Here is a 16,817-nt window from a genome sequence, read left to right as displayed (position 1 = left end):
TGCTTCAGAGGCAGCACTTAAGTCAGGATCCGAGTACATAAAAGGCACTTGAGGCCAGGTACAGAGGCTCATGCCTATAATCCCAACACTTTGGGAAGCCTAGGTGGGCAGATCACTTGAGACCAGGAGTTCGAGACCAGCCTGGCCAACATGGTGAAACCCTATTTCTACTAAAAATACAAAATTTAGCCAGGCATGGCAGTGTGTGCCTGTAATCCCAGTTACTCTGGAGTCTGAGGCAGGAGGACTGCTTGAACTCAGGAGGTGGGGTTTGTAGTGAGCTGAGATCATACCACTGTACTCCAGCCTGGGCAACTTTGGGAGGCTGAGGTGGGCAGTTCACTTGAGGTCAGGAGTTCAAGACCAGCATGGCCAACATAGTGAAACCCCATCTCTACTAAAAATACAAACATTGGCCAGGTGGGTGGCATGCACCTGTGATCTCAGCTACTCAGGAGGCTGAGGCAGAAGAATTGCTTGAACCCAGGAGGCAGAGGTTGCACTGAGCTGAGATCATGCCATTGCACTCCAGCCTGGGCAAAAAGAGCAAGAGTCCGTCTCATAAAAAAAAAAAAAAAAAGAAAAAGCACTTGAAAGAAGTGTATGTGTGTCTATGGGATGAGTGAATGGAATGCCAGGGATGATAGGGAGTGGCAGGGACTATGGCAAACTGGAGAACATGAACCGTACCCAAAGGAGAAAACACTGCTCAGTTGTTTTTATAAACATGCAGCCCCAGTGTTGCTAGTCTTCCTATTTTTCCCAGAAACCTAACATTTGAACTTTAATGTAAAATCTCCTAATTTGAATATTGGTGATTCATTTCAATTATTAAAAGTACTGTGTAGGGAGAAAAAAAGAATCCACACTTCAGTTTTAGCACATAAGCTGCCAATTTTTGACCTTTGTGTTAAATAAATGTTTTGTAATTTCTCAGGATCAGTTTGACTGGAGAACAGGACATCTCCTTTAATCAGGAAAATGAGTAGTCAATGATCAAGAAGCCATGAAAAAATGCACTGTCATCAATTGCTTGATTCTTACATCCGTGCTTTTAGAAGCAAAAACCCATAAATACAGTATCTGAATTTGATTAAAATATCCCCCAAAATATAAATACTAAAATAACACTCTTAATAATTATTCAGTAGAACAGATTATTTTCATGTTCCTAGTGTTTTGCTATTTAAGTGCATTATGGATAAGATTGTTTTTATTTTTCTTTTCAAAGGCCTAGGTTTTCTTTGCCTGTACTCTTGCTTCCCAGTAAATCCAAGGGAAAATGCATTTCTAGATTGGGGTTTGTTGTTTTGGATTTAGGTGCAGAATACCCAACATTTTATGTCATTTTTTCCCAAACTTCTGTCAGTCTCATACCATCTTCCTGTTTCTTGCTGTACCAGTACATTGTCTTTATCATTTCTTGCTTGGTGCTTTTCTTTAATTTTACCTAAATGTATTCATCTTAACAAGATATTTTCTGACTACTTTCCCATTGCCTTTTGTTGTATAACAAATCTCCACACACTGAATGATTTAAAGGAACAAAAATGTACCATTTCACACAATTCTGTGTGTTGCCTGGGTGGTTTCTTCTGGTCTGGGCTGGCTCCATTGGACCTAGAGTCAGGATTGCCTCTGTCACATGTCTGATGATTGGCAGGTTGATGATGCCAGGAGGACCTCAGCTGGGGTAGCTACTCTCTGCTCCGCATGACTTTTCAGCATGGTAACGACAGGGTTCTAAAGAGCAGTAAGCCCCAATACAAGCACCTTCAAATCTCTTCTTGTCTCTTGTTTGCTAACCTTTTATTGGGTGAAAAAATCATATAACCAAACCCAGATAGAAGGGCTGGCAAAATAATCTCTGCTTAATGCAAGGACTGGCAAAGTCAGTGCACAGAGGCAGGTGTAGAAGAGGAAGCATTCGTAATTGTTCTTACAATCAGAAAATAGAAATTTAGTATTACCTGACATAAAGAGGCAGTACCTTTAGAAAATAAAATCAAAATGAATCAGCATTATTAAAACACTATTGCTAGAAAAGTAAGGTTTTAAGCTACCACAAGATTCCCCACCTCCCAGGATCCTGAGCCCTCAGATTGGGAAGTTCTTTTCTATGTTTCTAGGTTTTTGTTTTTTTTTTCAGACGGAGTCTCACTCTGTCGCCCAGGCTGGAGTGCAGTGGCGCGATCTCAGCTTACTGCAAGCTCTGCCTCCCGGGTTCACGCCATTCTCCTGCCTCAGCCTCCTGAGTAGCTGGGACTACAGGCGCCCACCACCACGCCTGGCTAATTTTTTGTATTTTTAGTAGAGACGGGGTTTCACCGTGTTAGCCAGGATGATCTGGATCTCCCGACCTCGTGATCCACCTGCCTCAGCCTCCCAATGTGCTGGGATTACAGGCATGAGCCACCACGCCCGGCCGTTTCTAGGTTTTATTGTTGAACTTTGGGTATGTGTTCCACTCGACTTTCAATTTAGCTAAATGTATAGCCATAAACACAGTCAGAAGTGTAGGGGATGTGTGGCTCAAGGCAGTAGAACTAAGATGTTGAACTTTTTGCAAACAGATCCCTCTGAAACATTGCTGCATGTTTATTCCTGGTCTCCTTTGATTATTTTTTTAGCTTTCTTAATGCCATCACTGACTCAAACAAAATGAATTTCGAAGCGTCAGTATGGAAATTTTTTTTTTACCCATGTTTGTTGGCAGTTGGCAGATTCATTCTGGTTTAGCGGGTTTGGTATTAGTGAAATTACATATTTCAAAATATAAGAATCCTTATATCATCCTTCATTTTTCTCATCTGCCTTAAAACTCATAGGTGAAGGCTCTGCTATGTTTTTATGTAGTTCAGTCTGCCTATTTTAAGTAGTGCTGAGCATACAGCAGATGGTCTATAAATATTTTTTCTGATAAGTAAAGCTAAACTCTTCCAAATAGTCCAGACAATTCCACAAAAATAATCATGCTAGTTGTGCGGTATTGTATAGGCAAACAACGCTGTTGATTGTTGTTTTCCACTTTTTGAGAGGTGAGGGTCAAAGGCATATTCCAGAGATACTGGGAAGTTCTTGCCAAATGACTGAAGTAATCAACTATCAAATTATTTTGCCATTTCAAATACAGACACTCATCAAATTAATTTCGAGAGTGCTCTATGATTAAGGAGTCCATATTTCATCTTCACTTGAGAGTCAAGTTATGTTTTTTGAAGTTAATTACAGCAAACCTGAAGATATCAGTCTCCCCTAGAGACTGCAAGAGCACAATGGTATTATATCATGTTATTCTCTCTCCTTTTTTTAATCAAACACCTGTATTAACACATTCTCAAGTGTCTGTGAGCAAGGCAAATAGTGCTGAGAACCACAGGCTTTTCATCCAGACCTTAGTCCTCCTGAGTTTTCCACGTTCTCAGTTGTGATGCACTCAGCCACCTATGACATCTTAATAAAATAAGAGAAAAAATGTATCTCATTCGATTCCCTAGGATTTGGCTCCTAAGGCAATAGGTGAGTTCAGACTTAGAGACACTTCTCTCCTAGTTGGTATCAATTTGTATAGATCTGAAGTGGCCTAAGAGGTTTTGCATGCTCTGTGCTTTCTCCCTTGTCTAAAGTTTCCATCAATGCCAAGAGCATCTCCCTGGGAGTTTGAACTTCCCTTTAATCTAATCCATTTAGAAAATGCCTCACAATTCATTGAATAAAGTAGAGAAAATTGATACCTTTTCATTAGTCTGACAAAGCCTTTTTCAGTGCTGGCATCTAAAATGTGTTCTCTATTTAAATTTTATTTATATCAATCTTCTCTAGTGGGAGTAGGATTAAAATGAAAGACCTTACAATCAGTGTACAACTTTCCCATTACTGCCAAAATTGTGAGCACTAGTTTTGCAAATGAACTCAATACCAGGAATTTTCTGAGCTTAATTTAATATTTGGGATCAACTGCACAGTGGAATCAACCAAAAGTGATATTTTAATACCTCAATAAATATAAAAATGATTACATATAAAAAGAGGAAAGAGTACTCAACTGACGTTATTTGATTATGGTAAATTTGTAGCAATTCCAGCAAAAACTATATTATATAGTCTAATAGTACTCTCATAAAGTACTTTTTAAAATTGGGGAAATGTTTGTATATAAACATATTCCTTCAAGGAGCCATTTCTAAAGTTTAAGAAAAATACCAAAATGTAAAAATATGCCTCTGCCAAATGGAATCATGAGTGATAATTATTTTTTTATAATTATCCATATACTTTAAATGTTAGAAAAGAATATGTGTTACTTTCAGAATTAGAAAAAAAATAAAGGTTTTCTAAGTTGGCAAAATAAGATACATAAAAAACATTTGTTCTTCAACAAAATTGCAAATTACTATCTACTATAAATAAACTTTAAGGTCACTCTTAAATAATTTGAAGGTAGAATGTTAAATTTTAAGATACAAGGTATATACAGTAAGAAATGTATTTAATAAGCATGATTCCTTGTGTTCCTTGCTAACCATTTATTAAAAATTATTTTTCTACACAAATGCAAAGTCACGTAAAGCTGAATTCTAAAATAAAATCATGTATTTAGTGAAAGCAAGACCAACATTTGAGATTTGATTTACAAACAGAATCAAGGATAAAGTTATCACAAATTAAAAGTATAGAATAAGCCGGGGACTCCAGGACTGGTATTCAGCCTAAGACAAAGAGTATTATTAGTGGCAGGAATTAGGAGAGCTTCCTTCAGTTGCAAAAGGTCTCTGAAAATTCCTTGTCACCAGAGCATACAGCTTTTTTCAAAATAGGACATGTACCCGTGTTCCAATAAGACAGCTTAGAGTAGCCCATAACAAGTAAAAGATTTCTAACTGTTTTGTGTTTTATTTTAAAATTCACGTCAAGGTAGCCTGTTATATCATAATATATATGCTTACTTGTTTTAATACAAAAACAATTTTGTTAATTACTTAATGGTTAAATTACTTCATCAATGAGGAGTCTTCTTATGGTCACACTCTGAGAATCTAAATTATATCCACTTGTTCTTTTCTCTGATAGCACACTGTATCCCTTTATGCATCACAACTTGTCAATATTTATGTCTGGTCTTTATATTTGGTGCAGAGTTCCAAAAAAGGGCTGTGTGCTGCTTTAGAGTGGGAACTGTGTGTCTTGATTTTATGTCCAGCACTGCAGTAAATGATTAGCTTTTGAATGAATAAAAGATAACTTTTGTCTCAAATACCTTTAAAAAAATCTAACAACTGAAGGAAATTATACCACATTTAACTTGTGACTTTCAGTCCTGCCCATTTCGCAATCCATATCCTCCCCTCTACCCTCACCAAGATAAGATTGTCTGTTTGAAAAGCACTAGAATAGAATTTGTAGAGGGAATGCAATCCTAATCAATCTTATCATCAGCCCTTAACTTCATGTATGTCTTTGAAATATAATGTAGATCCTCTAAAGAAATACGATTTGACCTGTAAAAAATGATCATATGTGTTTCAGTATTAGTATAATCTTGCATTAAGGATAAGGCATTAACCCTGTATGAAGGTGAGGGGATGGATGCATACAGAGCTGGATAATAAAAATATGGATAAATAATAGTGATAACTGCCACATGCTGAGTATAAAATTTATTAGGCATTATGGTAAGTGCCTTATCTAAAATTCACAATAACCAGTTGTGACTTTTAACTTCATCTACAACTGAGAAAACTTAATCTTGAACTAAGCAATTTTTCAAAGTCATACTACTACAAAGTGGTAGAACTAAAATTCAAACCCAGGTCCCTCTATCACATACCCAAGAGTTTAGAGTCTTAACCAATACATAATGTCTCGAAATTGGATCCTATCCTTAAATGTGTGCTCATAGAAAGGCAGAAGTTTGAAATAACTGCAGGGAAGGTTATCCAATGCCTTTAATTTTCTGTTTGCTTTGATAAAGACAATAACACAGGGAGTCACTGCAGGTCTTTTGAAGAAAAGGGTTGTAACAGCTGTTCCAACAACCTGTGCAAAAAGGGAGGCTGGAGAGCTGTCCCATCCCTCCAGTGGAGTTCTAGCCATTGCTTTAAATTGCATGACAGGTTGCAAAAGTAAGGTGGAGATTTGTCTTGATTGATGTACTTATAACCTACTTCTGGGAACAGAATGCAATCATATGTTCAACCATTTAATTTATGCTCAAACTCTCATAAGTCATAGAAGCAAGCTGAGAGTTTGGCATATCGAAGAATAATGTTTTACTCTAACAGTGAAGAATTGCCTTTTTGGTTTGGCATGATTTTATTCTTTAGAGTAATAAAATTGATGATGCCAATGAAGATAATGATAGCTAATATTTATTGAAGATTTACTGAATGCCCAGTACTCTGCTAAGTACTTCAAATGTACTTTCTCATGTAATCCTCACAACCCTTTGATATAGGCACTATTTTTTTCTCTTTTTGTTTCATTTTCTTTATTCATTCATAAGTTGGAAATCCAGCTTGAGCTACCTCATGCCACTCAAAGATTCGTACAGTATTAATCCTACCATTAAGGAATTCACTGCCTAGTACAAGTAGGCAAGCAGAGAGTCCAGTGTGATTGGAGTGAAAGCTAAGATGACGAGTTACTGGTTAAAGTGTTCCTCTGTTATTCCTAACATTGCCTTCAACCCTGCCCTTCTTCACAATTCTAGTGCAAGCATCTAAAATCAAGAGTTTATCTTTTCTCTTGGAGTTTAGTGACACTTAACTAGCATTTCATCTGCCTCTTCTTCCATCTTACACACTACACCAATGCATCTTCCCCTACCAACCCTTTAATCATATCTTCCCTTTGCTCGTGGAATCTAGATTCACCATTCTCTTAAAAAAAAAAAAATAGCACAAGCTGCTTGCTTTCAAGAACTTCCATAGTCTTATTAAGCCTTTGTCTTAGTCTGCTTGTGTTACTATAAAAGAATACTTCAGGCTGAGTAATCTATAAATAAAAAATATTTATTTGGCTCACAGTTCTGCTGGCTGGAAGACTGGGCATCTGGTGAAAGCTTCAGGCTGCCACCACTCATGGCAGAAGGTGAAGGGGAGCCGTGTGTGCAGAGACCACATGGCAGAGAGGAAGCAAGGGAGACAGGAGAGATGCCAGGCTCCTTTAAACAACCAGCTCTTGTGGGAACTAAGACGGTGAGAATTCACCCACCCTCCCCTGTAGGGGAATTGACCTGTTCATGAGAGATCCACCCCATAACTCAAACGCCTCCCATTAGGCCCCATTTCTAATATTGAGGATCAAATTTCTACATGAACTCTGGAGAGGACAGACATCCAAACTACGGCAGGTTTTCTCCTTTTATTCCCCAACCTGAGCCTGCTCTTTTAACACAACATATTTACTAGGGGAAGAGCACTTTGCTCATTTATACCTCTTTCCTGTAATTTATGTCAAAATGCCAATAACCTGTATTGAGAAACTTTGATCTAAACGGTCAGCTTTGAGGACAGGACTATGTCGTGTTCTTTATTTTATCACTCTTGGTAAAGCAGGTAATGTTTTGATAAACATTTGCTGAATTTGATTGTCTACTGAAACAATAGAAAGGGACTGCAGTTCTTAGTCAATATAATGTTTATTTATTGTTTTTATTAAGCCCATTGCTTTTTAGTATCTTGCTATAGTTCCATGGCAAAATGCCTCATGAGTGAACAACCACCATAATGAAAAACAGATTTCTGCTCTGTTTAGGAATTATACTGAAATAAAGGATTGATTCTCCTTTCACAGCCTCTCTTTTGCTCTATAGCAATATGACCTAGTATAAGGGAGACATCAAGACTCATGATTAAAGAAGCTTTAGTGATTTTAAGAATCTCTCAAAGAAAGATGAACATTCTGGAAAGAGTTGAAGACCAAATATTTTCCTAAGCATGGCAAATTCACAGAGCAAGTCCTAGAACCCCAGGGTTAAAAGGGACCTTAAAGATCTTCTTTCATAATCACTTCAGATAAGAGAAGTTGGTTTTGGTGGCTGATATTTAATTAACTCAGTTCTAGGGGATAAAAAGTCCTCGGAGCAGTTATGCATCTACCTCACAAGTTTCTCGTGGCTTCAAAAATGATTCCCTTGTGGGAATTTCTATTAAAATGCTATAACTAGTGAAATCAAGTAATTTGTAGCTCAGATCAAAAAAAAGCAAGTATGATAAGTTGGCTCTTGCTTGAATTTATTTTTAAAGCTAACAGTTTTACAAGAAACTTAACGTTTTTGTTTTCTGCAAGTATTTGTGTTTGATATGAAATTTATTTTCGATAGTAATACAACATAGAGAATTCATGGACTCATGGACTCAAAAGTCAATATATTTTTTTAATTCTGTGAATGCCGAATACAAAACTAGAAGGCACTGAATTAGCATTATAATGATTCGCAACAACAACAACAAAACAAAACAAAAAAAACATGGATTTGGTGGTGCAGCAAGCCTGGGTTTCAGTGTTAACTTCTGCACTTCCTACCTGTGTAAGCTTGGGAAAGTTACTTAGTCTCTTCGGGCTTCAGTTTCATCACTTTTAAAATGGGTTAGTGATAATACCTACTTTATAGGGTTGTTAACAGCAGCATATCCATTTGGGTCTGCAGCAACCTCAGATTCTGCCTCCTCAGAATAAAGAATTTGACCGAATGCCCTAAGGCAGAGGGAGAGAACAAGGCAAGTTTTAGAGCAGAGGTGAAAGTTTATTTAAAAGTTTAAAGGAGGAATGAAAGCAAATAAAGTACACTTGAAAGAGGGACAAGCGGGTGACTTGAGAGATCCAAGCGCACAATTTGACCTTTGACTTGGGGTTTTATAAGTTGGCTTACTTCTCGGGGGTTGTGTCCCGTCTCCCCTGATTCTTCCTTTGGGGGGCTGTCCACATGTGTAGTGACCTGCCAGCCCTTGGGAAGTTGTGCACATGCTCATTTGAAGCATTTTTCCCTTATCAGTTGAGTGTTCCTGGAGAAAGGTCCGTTAAATTCCATCATTTTGCTTCTTAGTGCACGTGCTTGTGCCCACTCATCCAACTCCTGAGATCTTATGGGGAAGCTGCTGATCACCAGCTTCAGGTGTTTTCTATCTGTTAGGAGACTGCCTTTTCCTGGCACTGGCTGTGACCAATTATTATTTTAAAGAGACAGTTTAACAACCAGCTGACTATCACCTGATGGTTGCCAGGCATTCTTGATGGGGGCCCTCTCCTGCCCTGCTAATGTCAACCTAACTACCTACTCTAACAGAGTTACTCCAAAGACTGAAGTAATACATTTAAAATACCTAATGGAGAAACACATAGGAACACTCAATAAATGTTAATTATCCTTTTTATTATTGCATTGGCTCTCTTAATTCAAAATATTTAAGAATTATTTATCTTTATACTTTTCTTACATAGGGGTGAGGAGAATTTTCTTCTCTCTGAACGTTCAAATCTGTCTGTTAAAATGAATGGACAATAGATCCACAGAGGGGATGCATGCAAATTTATTAACATGTACCTAGACATGGGAGTCCCACAAATGTGAGATCCCAAAAGAGCTGGATGACTGAAATTTTTATACCACCCTGAGGTTACAGAAAGAATAGGGGCTTGGGGCTTCTCAGGAGGAGGAGGAGGAGGTGGTGTCACTGGTTATGGGAGAACGGCAGAGGCAAAACCTGACAAATACTGCCTTCTGATGCAGATAAAAGCCCCTCAGGTATCTGGGAGCACTCTCAGAAAGAATAAATGGAAGCCTGTGGTAAAAGTTTCTCTGTCAGACTTTAAAAGTGTCAGACGTTGAGTCTTTTTTTTTTTTTGAAGGGGGGATGTAGAGGGTGGGCAGTGCTCAGAGAAAGCCCATTTGCATCCACTCTTCACTAATGTAGATTTCTTGTTTAGCTACAAATCATCCCCATAAAACACAGCATTTCAGAGCTATTTCTGTGTCTACAGCCCCTCTGAATAGCCATCTCAAAATATACCAAAGAAGTAGTTGGGGAGGGTGCATATTTGGGTTTCCATCACATCGTAAGTGTCTCCATGAGACAAAATTGTTAAAACAGTTAACTAGCATTCATATTAGCTCATTTTATTAAATCTAGTGGATCAATTCTCTTTCAATAACCTGAAGGTTTTTAGGTAGCTTTCAGTTTGGGTGAAGAGGAGGCAATTTTGAAATTCTCTCATTGTAAATTTTTTTTAAACTGCGGAAAAAAATGAGTTTATGAGAAAATCATGATTAGAGAATGTAGCTTTGTAAACCAAAATAATAATAATAATAATAAAAGTCTGAGATAGGTCTCAATCAATTTGGAGGTTTATTTTGCCAATGATGAGGACACACCTGGGAAAAAGAGACACCAGTCACCATAGTACTGTGGCCTGCACTTTTTCCAAAGAGGGTTTTGAGGGCTTCAGTATTTAAAGGGGAAAAGTGGGCACAGTGGTAAGGAGAACAAAAAAAAAAAAGAAGGAAGTTATGTAGTAAGGTGAGTAGTCGCATCCTTATGAGGCTGTATTAGTCCGTTTTCATGCTGCTGATAAAGACATACATAAGACTGGGTAATTTATAAAGAAGAAGAGGTTTAATGGACTCACAGTTCCATGGGGCTGGAGAGGCTTCACAATCATGGCAGAAGGTGAAAAGCACATCTTACATGGTGCTAGACAAGAAAGAATGAGAATCAAGCAAAAGGGGAAACCCCTTATAAAACCATGAGATCTCATGAGACTTACTTCCATGAGAACAGTATGGGGGAAGCCACCTCCATGATTCAATTATCTCCCACAGAGTCCCTCCCATAACACATGGGAATTATGGGACCTGTGATTCCAAAAGAGATTTGGGTGGGGACACAGCCAAACCATATCAGAGGCTTTAATGAGTGATCACTAAATCTACATGTTGCATGTGAAAGGAGCAGGTAGAGGAACAGTAAATTATGGATTCATCTTGTGCGTTCAGTAAATCTGCATTTTACAGGAGATAAAGTAAACAGAGTAGAGGAAGAAGTCTAATACGCATTTTTCTTGGGGTGGGGAGAGGGATGATTTCTCTCCTGTCTTTGTCCTGTACCTGTGAAGATAAGCTGTTAATTTACATTGTCAGAGTGAGCGAGACCATGCAGAGAGACATGTGGCCTTCTATCTTGCAGCTATCTGTTTAGAAACGAAGGATTTGTGTGTGTGTGACTCACTTCGCAAGCTTAACTTTTCCCTTTGGCATAGTGAGTTTGTGGTCCTGAGATTTTATTTTCCTTTCACAGCTTGACCTGGAATATAAAAGGATATATATGAAGATGGCCATGTAACGTGTCATTGTCAATCAGAAACAAAATTGGTCTAATGACATCTTCAGAAAAGCAACACCGTGAAGAAAACTAAAATATTTCACCCCTATATATATGTCTTTGACATATTTTGAGATGGTTGTTCAGAGGGCTTATAAACAGAAGTAGCCCCACAAATCTGTCTCTAGTGGAGAGGATTTGCATCTGTAGAGGAAAAAAAAAGTGAAGTAAACAACAGATGCAAACAGCTTTTCTCTGAAGCCCCCACCTTGTCAGTATTTAGAAAAGATTGACTGAGAGTCTGACACCCGGCTGTTCTCTCTGAGGGCTGCTACCTGAGAAGTTTCATCTGCGTAACAGGACCACCTTTGCTAGCCAAATTTCTCTTCGTCTTCTTCCATAACCTGTTGCAAGCCCCTATTCTTTCTGTAAGCTCAAGATGGCATAAAAACATCGATCATCTTGCCTTTCTTTGAATTTTTGTGTTTTGAATGACTCTTTTGCACGTGTGCACATAATTTGTATGCCTTTTGTTCCTGTTAATCTGTTTATTTTTATTTTGTTCTATCGACTCAAATTAGCAAATCTTCAGGTTTAAACTTCTCTACAACTGGAAGAATGAATTGGATTCTAATCAGCCAAAGGGTAGAGCAAATCATCCAACTCTATTTAGAAGAAGCAACTCTAATGTGAATTTTTAGATGTCGTAACAGGTCTGAAGACATTTTTCTTCTTAGAAAGCCTCTTCTTTTCCCCCTATAAGCCAGTGGATCTTTACAACCTTGAATTAAAGGTGATGCTTGGGTTTGGAGATTTATTTTTTCCCTAATGTCTACATTTTCATTTAGGAGATATTAATCCTTAAGACAAAAGGAAACTGCTTTGTTAGCTTGCAACAAAGTAGATCAGCTCCAAGACGGCAGAGAGCAGCCTGAAGGAGAAGGAGGAACAGGGCTTAGAAGGAGGCAACAAAAAAAATGCAAAAAGCTGACCCCACTGGCGGATGTGCATTATTCACTAGCTTCTGTGAAAAAAGGGTGACAAAATGCTAAGTTGAAGGATTGTTGGGAAAGGCAATTTCTTCTCATGCTAAGATCAAAGGGTTTCCGTTCTTGGTGGTTTAGATTCAGGGCAACAATATTGAAATATTAGGTGGGCTTTAAGTGGATAAGCATCAGAAATGGTAGTAAATGTGCCTGGACTGTTTCTGATTAAGTGCTCGCCCAAAGGAAACTTCAGATTATAGATTTTCAATAAACACTGGCAAAACTTGATTTGTATCTTATGTAACTGGAAGTTTTACAATTTATTTTTGTTCCCTTTCAATAGTGTATGTTTTTCTTGCTTCTCTTATGTAATATTGTCATCTGTTCATTCACATAAATAAGTACGTTTACCCATGACAAGAATGTTCCTTTGCTTCCTTCACTTCATTCCCAGATACAGAGCACTGCCATCAAAAAGAAAAAAAAAAAAAAAAAAACCTTTAAACTCTCAATCTTTCTATACCCTGCGGAGGATTTGTGTCTTCTATTTGAACTCTATGTTTTACCGTAATATTACATTGTCTTACATATGAATACAGCTATTTAGAAGATTTTTACCACCTATGCTTGCTGGCCACATCCAGTGGAATTTCGTCATGCATACTTTGGTCTGGTCCACATATAAGGCAAAAAATAAATATGGCAAAATTACCCTTGAGAAGTTTCTTAAATTGACAATATGATAGAGTAGACATGACTTTGCATATAGAATCCTACTGTCGACCTAAAGGGAAAAGCCTGAAGCACAAAATGTAATTTGATTAGTTTATTTGAGCCAAAATAAGTATAGCTGCCTGGAAGACTCAGACCAGAGTAACGTTTGATATGAGCTCCACTGGCCATGGTTAAAAGCAGATTTTTAAAGGGGAAAAAATGGGGATGGGGGCAAAGTTTTTATTAGGAATTCTCATTGATTTACAGAAATAACATTAATTAATGATTGGCTATCCATTGTTAAGCTATAGGGCATGTGATATGGTGTCCACTGAGGCATTATTAGGTTAATGCATAGCTGTTTGCAGCAATTGCAAGCCATCTCCTTAGATGAATGTGTGCCTCAAAAGAGAGGAAGCAGGGTGTGATTGCTATCTCATTTTATACCTCCCTGGGCCTAATAATTTCAAAAGGCTCACATTCCTCACATAAAAGTTCTTTTCTTTCCTCATTACATAATAATTTTATTCAAAGTAAAGATTGAGGACCACTGAATTCTAAAGAAGGGGAAGACCGAAGTAAGAAAAGCATAGTAGGAAAGACTAAGTGCAGAGAGATGTCTGGATGGTTAAACCATTCTGCTTTTAAGTCAGCAGTCTCATCCCTCTAGTGAATACTGGATAGAGAGAGAATTTTAATGTGCTCCTGCTTTGCTTCAGGGTTTACTCCATCCCGTTTTAATGTTAATCCTCTGTGACGTTATCATATGTCATTTGGCTTCTTTGTTGTTGTGAGACTTAAACATCATGGTGGAGAGCATCTTTGGGACATGGGGGATGGAGGGGAGTGAGTAAAGAACGAGGGTTCTGGTCCCGTGTACAAACAGCCAACCAGAAAGCATCGTGAGACAAACACCTGGCTGACATTTTGAGGATTCTGAATGGGAAATGCCCAGGTGGATTTGGGAAGAGCTGATACAGGGAGGAGCTACAGAAATGACTGGTGCTTGTGTAGAAATCATTTTTCAATCAAGGCATTATGGGAAATATAGAGTTTCTTGATTTGCATTGAGTGAATCTAGTCACTGGTTTTATAAAATTTTGTTATCAGAAAACCTGTGCTGTAATTATGTAATACATAAAGTAAATTCATTGCCAGCTTCCTATTGTGGTCATTCTTGATATCCCCCTGAAAATTAGGGCTGTTTTATCAGAGGCTGAACTTCTGATAGTTCCCCCCATATCATATTAAACATATTAAAAGGTAACCACAACTCATATCAACTATACTCTTGATGGTAAGTTTCACTCGCGTCCGTGTGAAGAGACCCCCAAACAGGCTTTGTGAGCACCAAGGCTGCTTATTTCACCTGGGTGCAGGTGGGCTGAGTCCAAAAAGAGAGTCAGCGAAGGGAGATAAGGGTAGGGCCATTTTATAAGATTTGGGTAGGTAAAGGAAAATTACAGTCAAAGGGGGGTTGTTCTCTGGCAGGCAGGAGTGGGGATCACAAGATGCTCAGTAGGGGAGCTTTTGAGCCAGGATGAGCCAAGAGAAGGAATTTCACAAGATAATGTCATCATTTAAGGCAAGGACCAGCCATTTTCACTTCTTTTGTGGTGGAATGTCATCAGTTAAGGCAAGGACCGGCCATTTTCACTTCTTTTGTGGTAGAATGTCATCAGTTAAGGCAGGAACCAGACATCTGGATGTGTACGTGTAGGTCACAGGGGATATGATGGCTTAGCTTGGGCTCAGAGGCGTGACAGTAAGGATATATTTTCATCTAATATTACTCTTGACTTTTATTTTGCAACTTTTCTTTTGTACTTTCAGTCAATTCATTTTTTCTTTTGCCAGGCCTTTGAAATTCTTCAAGGTCCTAGGCTAGGGGATAAACCCTAATGCTTGGTGGATAAATTTGCCTTTCTGGGAAGAATGCCTCAGTCATTCTGAAGAGTATTGAGGCATTTTGTCCCCTTCATTGAACAGAAATAGTGCAAGATCTGTGCTCTACAAAAGCTAACAGCATGAAAGTTGCTCAAGACCCAAAAATTAAGTGTAGGGGGCAAAGAAAAACTTCCCCTTCATCTTCTGAAATTTTGATGAAAAATCAATGGGCAAGAGGCAGATTAATAAGAGAAAAGACATACAAATTTATTAATGTGTACATGAGGGAGAATCACAGTGAGTACACTAACCCCCAACGGCGTATAAAAGCTTATATACCGTCTTGAAGTTACGTAAAGAATGGGACTCAGTGCATGGCCCAAAACAAGTTATGATGGTAAATCAGGTTATATGGCAAGACAGGTTAGGGAAGGGAGAGAAAAGGAGGCCTGGCTAGCAACGTTGGTCTCACAGGTAGCAGCCCTCAGAGAAAATAGAAGGTAAATATTTCTTTTAGGCCTTTAAAAGTGTCAGACTCTCAGTTAATTTTTCCTAGACTGGACAATGGGGGCTTCAGAGAAAGCCTGGTTGTATCAGTGCAGATTTTCTTTATAGATACAAATCTCCCCCGTGAAAGAAAACTTTGCTGGGCTACTTCTGTTTGCCGGCTCTCTGAACAGCCATCTCACACTATGTCAAAGAAGTGTATTTTGGAGTAAAATATTTTTATTTCCTTCATAAGTCTTCCTCTTCCATATGCATTCAACATAAAAACAAAAAGATCGTTTTAATTGCCTGTGGGTTCTTCCTGTCCACTGCACAGACAAAAACGAATTCACTGAGACCATGATATTGCAGTAAAGAAAGAGTTTAATTAACACAAGGCTGGTCACATGGAAAACCTGGAGTTATTACTCAAATTAGTCTCCCTGAAGTCTTAGAGGTTAGGATTTTTCAAGGGTAGTTAGGTGGGCAGGGGACTAGGGAATGGGGAATGTTGATTGTTTGGGGTTGCAATGATACAGGTGTGGCAAATGGTTCTCATGTGCTAAGTCAGCCTCCAGGTGGGGGCCACAGGGCTGGTTGGGTCCTGAGTGTGTGGGTCTCAGTGGAGTCGGTTGCTAGAATGCAAAAGTCTGAAAAACATCTCAGTCAATTTTCAGTTCTACAATAGTGATATTATCTACAGGAATAATTGGAAAAGTTACAAATCTCGCAGCCTCCAGAACAGTCGCTGATTATCATTTAACTACTTCTATATCTTAAGAGAATTCAGCCCCCTCTTGTAGTCCTAACTTTGTGGCCTTTCACTAGTTTTACAAAGGCACTTTACTTTTGGGAAGGGTTATTATTATCCTTGCCATAAGTTTAAACTAACTTCCTCCCAAAGTTAGCTTGGCCTATGCCCAGGAATGACCAAACATAGCTTGGATGTTAGAAGCAAGATGGAGTCAGCTATGTTAGGTTTCTCTTACTGTCATAATTTTGAAAAGGCAGTCTCAATCCCCAACAAAAATGCTGCTTGATGAAACCAATACACATAATTATATTTGCATTATAAGACATATAAATTAAAGTCTTATTTTTCTTAATAGAGTTTTCTTAGCTAGTCTTGGAGGATTAAAGAGGACTTAGTGTGCTTCCAAGAACATGAAAATCTGCAGAGGGACACGTCAGTGTTCAGGTTGTTTGGATGAATTGCAAACACGGTTGTTTCCTGTTTCTGCACAGCCTCCATAGTGATTGGGAAATGGTGGTGTGAGATGGAGCCTTGCCTAGAAGGAGAAGAATGTAAGACACTCCCTGACAATTCTGGATGGATGTGCGCAACAGGCAACAAAATTAAGACCACGAGAGTAAGTGCACTTATTTCAAATGTATTTTGCATGTTACAGTCTGTACTATTTGAGTT

At 38.4% G+C, this 16,817-nt stretch overlaps 1 protein-coding gene across 3 annotated transcripts in view; it reads left to right on the top strand.

Annotated features, from left to right (window-relative positions):
• TAFA1 (TAFA chemokine like family member 1) overlaps positions 1-16,817 on the top strand; it is a 598,831-nt gene that overhangs the window by 575,350 nt on the left and 6,664 nt on the right. For all 3 annotated transcript variants that reach the window (XM_030802029.1, XM_030802030.1, XM_030802028.1), the window contains exon 4: positions 16,637-16,761. In XM_030802029.1, coding sequence (XP_030657889.1) covers positions 16,637-16,761 — 125 coding nt within the window. The remainder of the gene's footprint in view (positions 1-16,636; positions 16,762-16,817) is intronic.

The sequence above is a fragment of the Nomascus leucogenys genome, chromosome 21 (genome assembly GCF_006542625.1).
Source record: "Nomascus leucogenys isolate Asia chromosome 21, Asia_NLE_v1, whole genome shotgun sequence".
Taxonomy (NCBI): domain Eukaryota; kingdom Metazoa; phylum Chordata; class Mammalia; order Primates; family Hylobatidae; genus Nomascus; species Nomascus leucogenys.
Note: the sequence above shows the minus strand (reverse complement) of the source record. Positions and strands in the feature narration are given on the sequence as shown.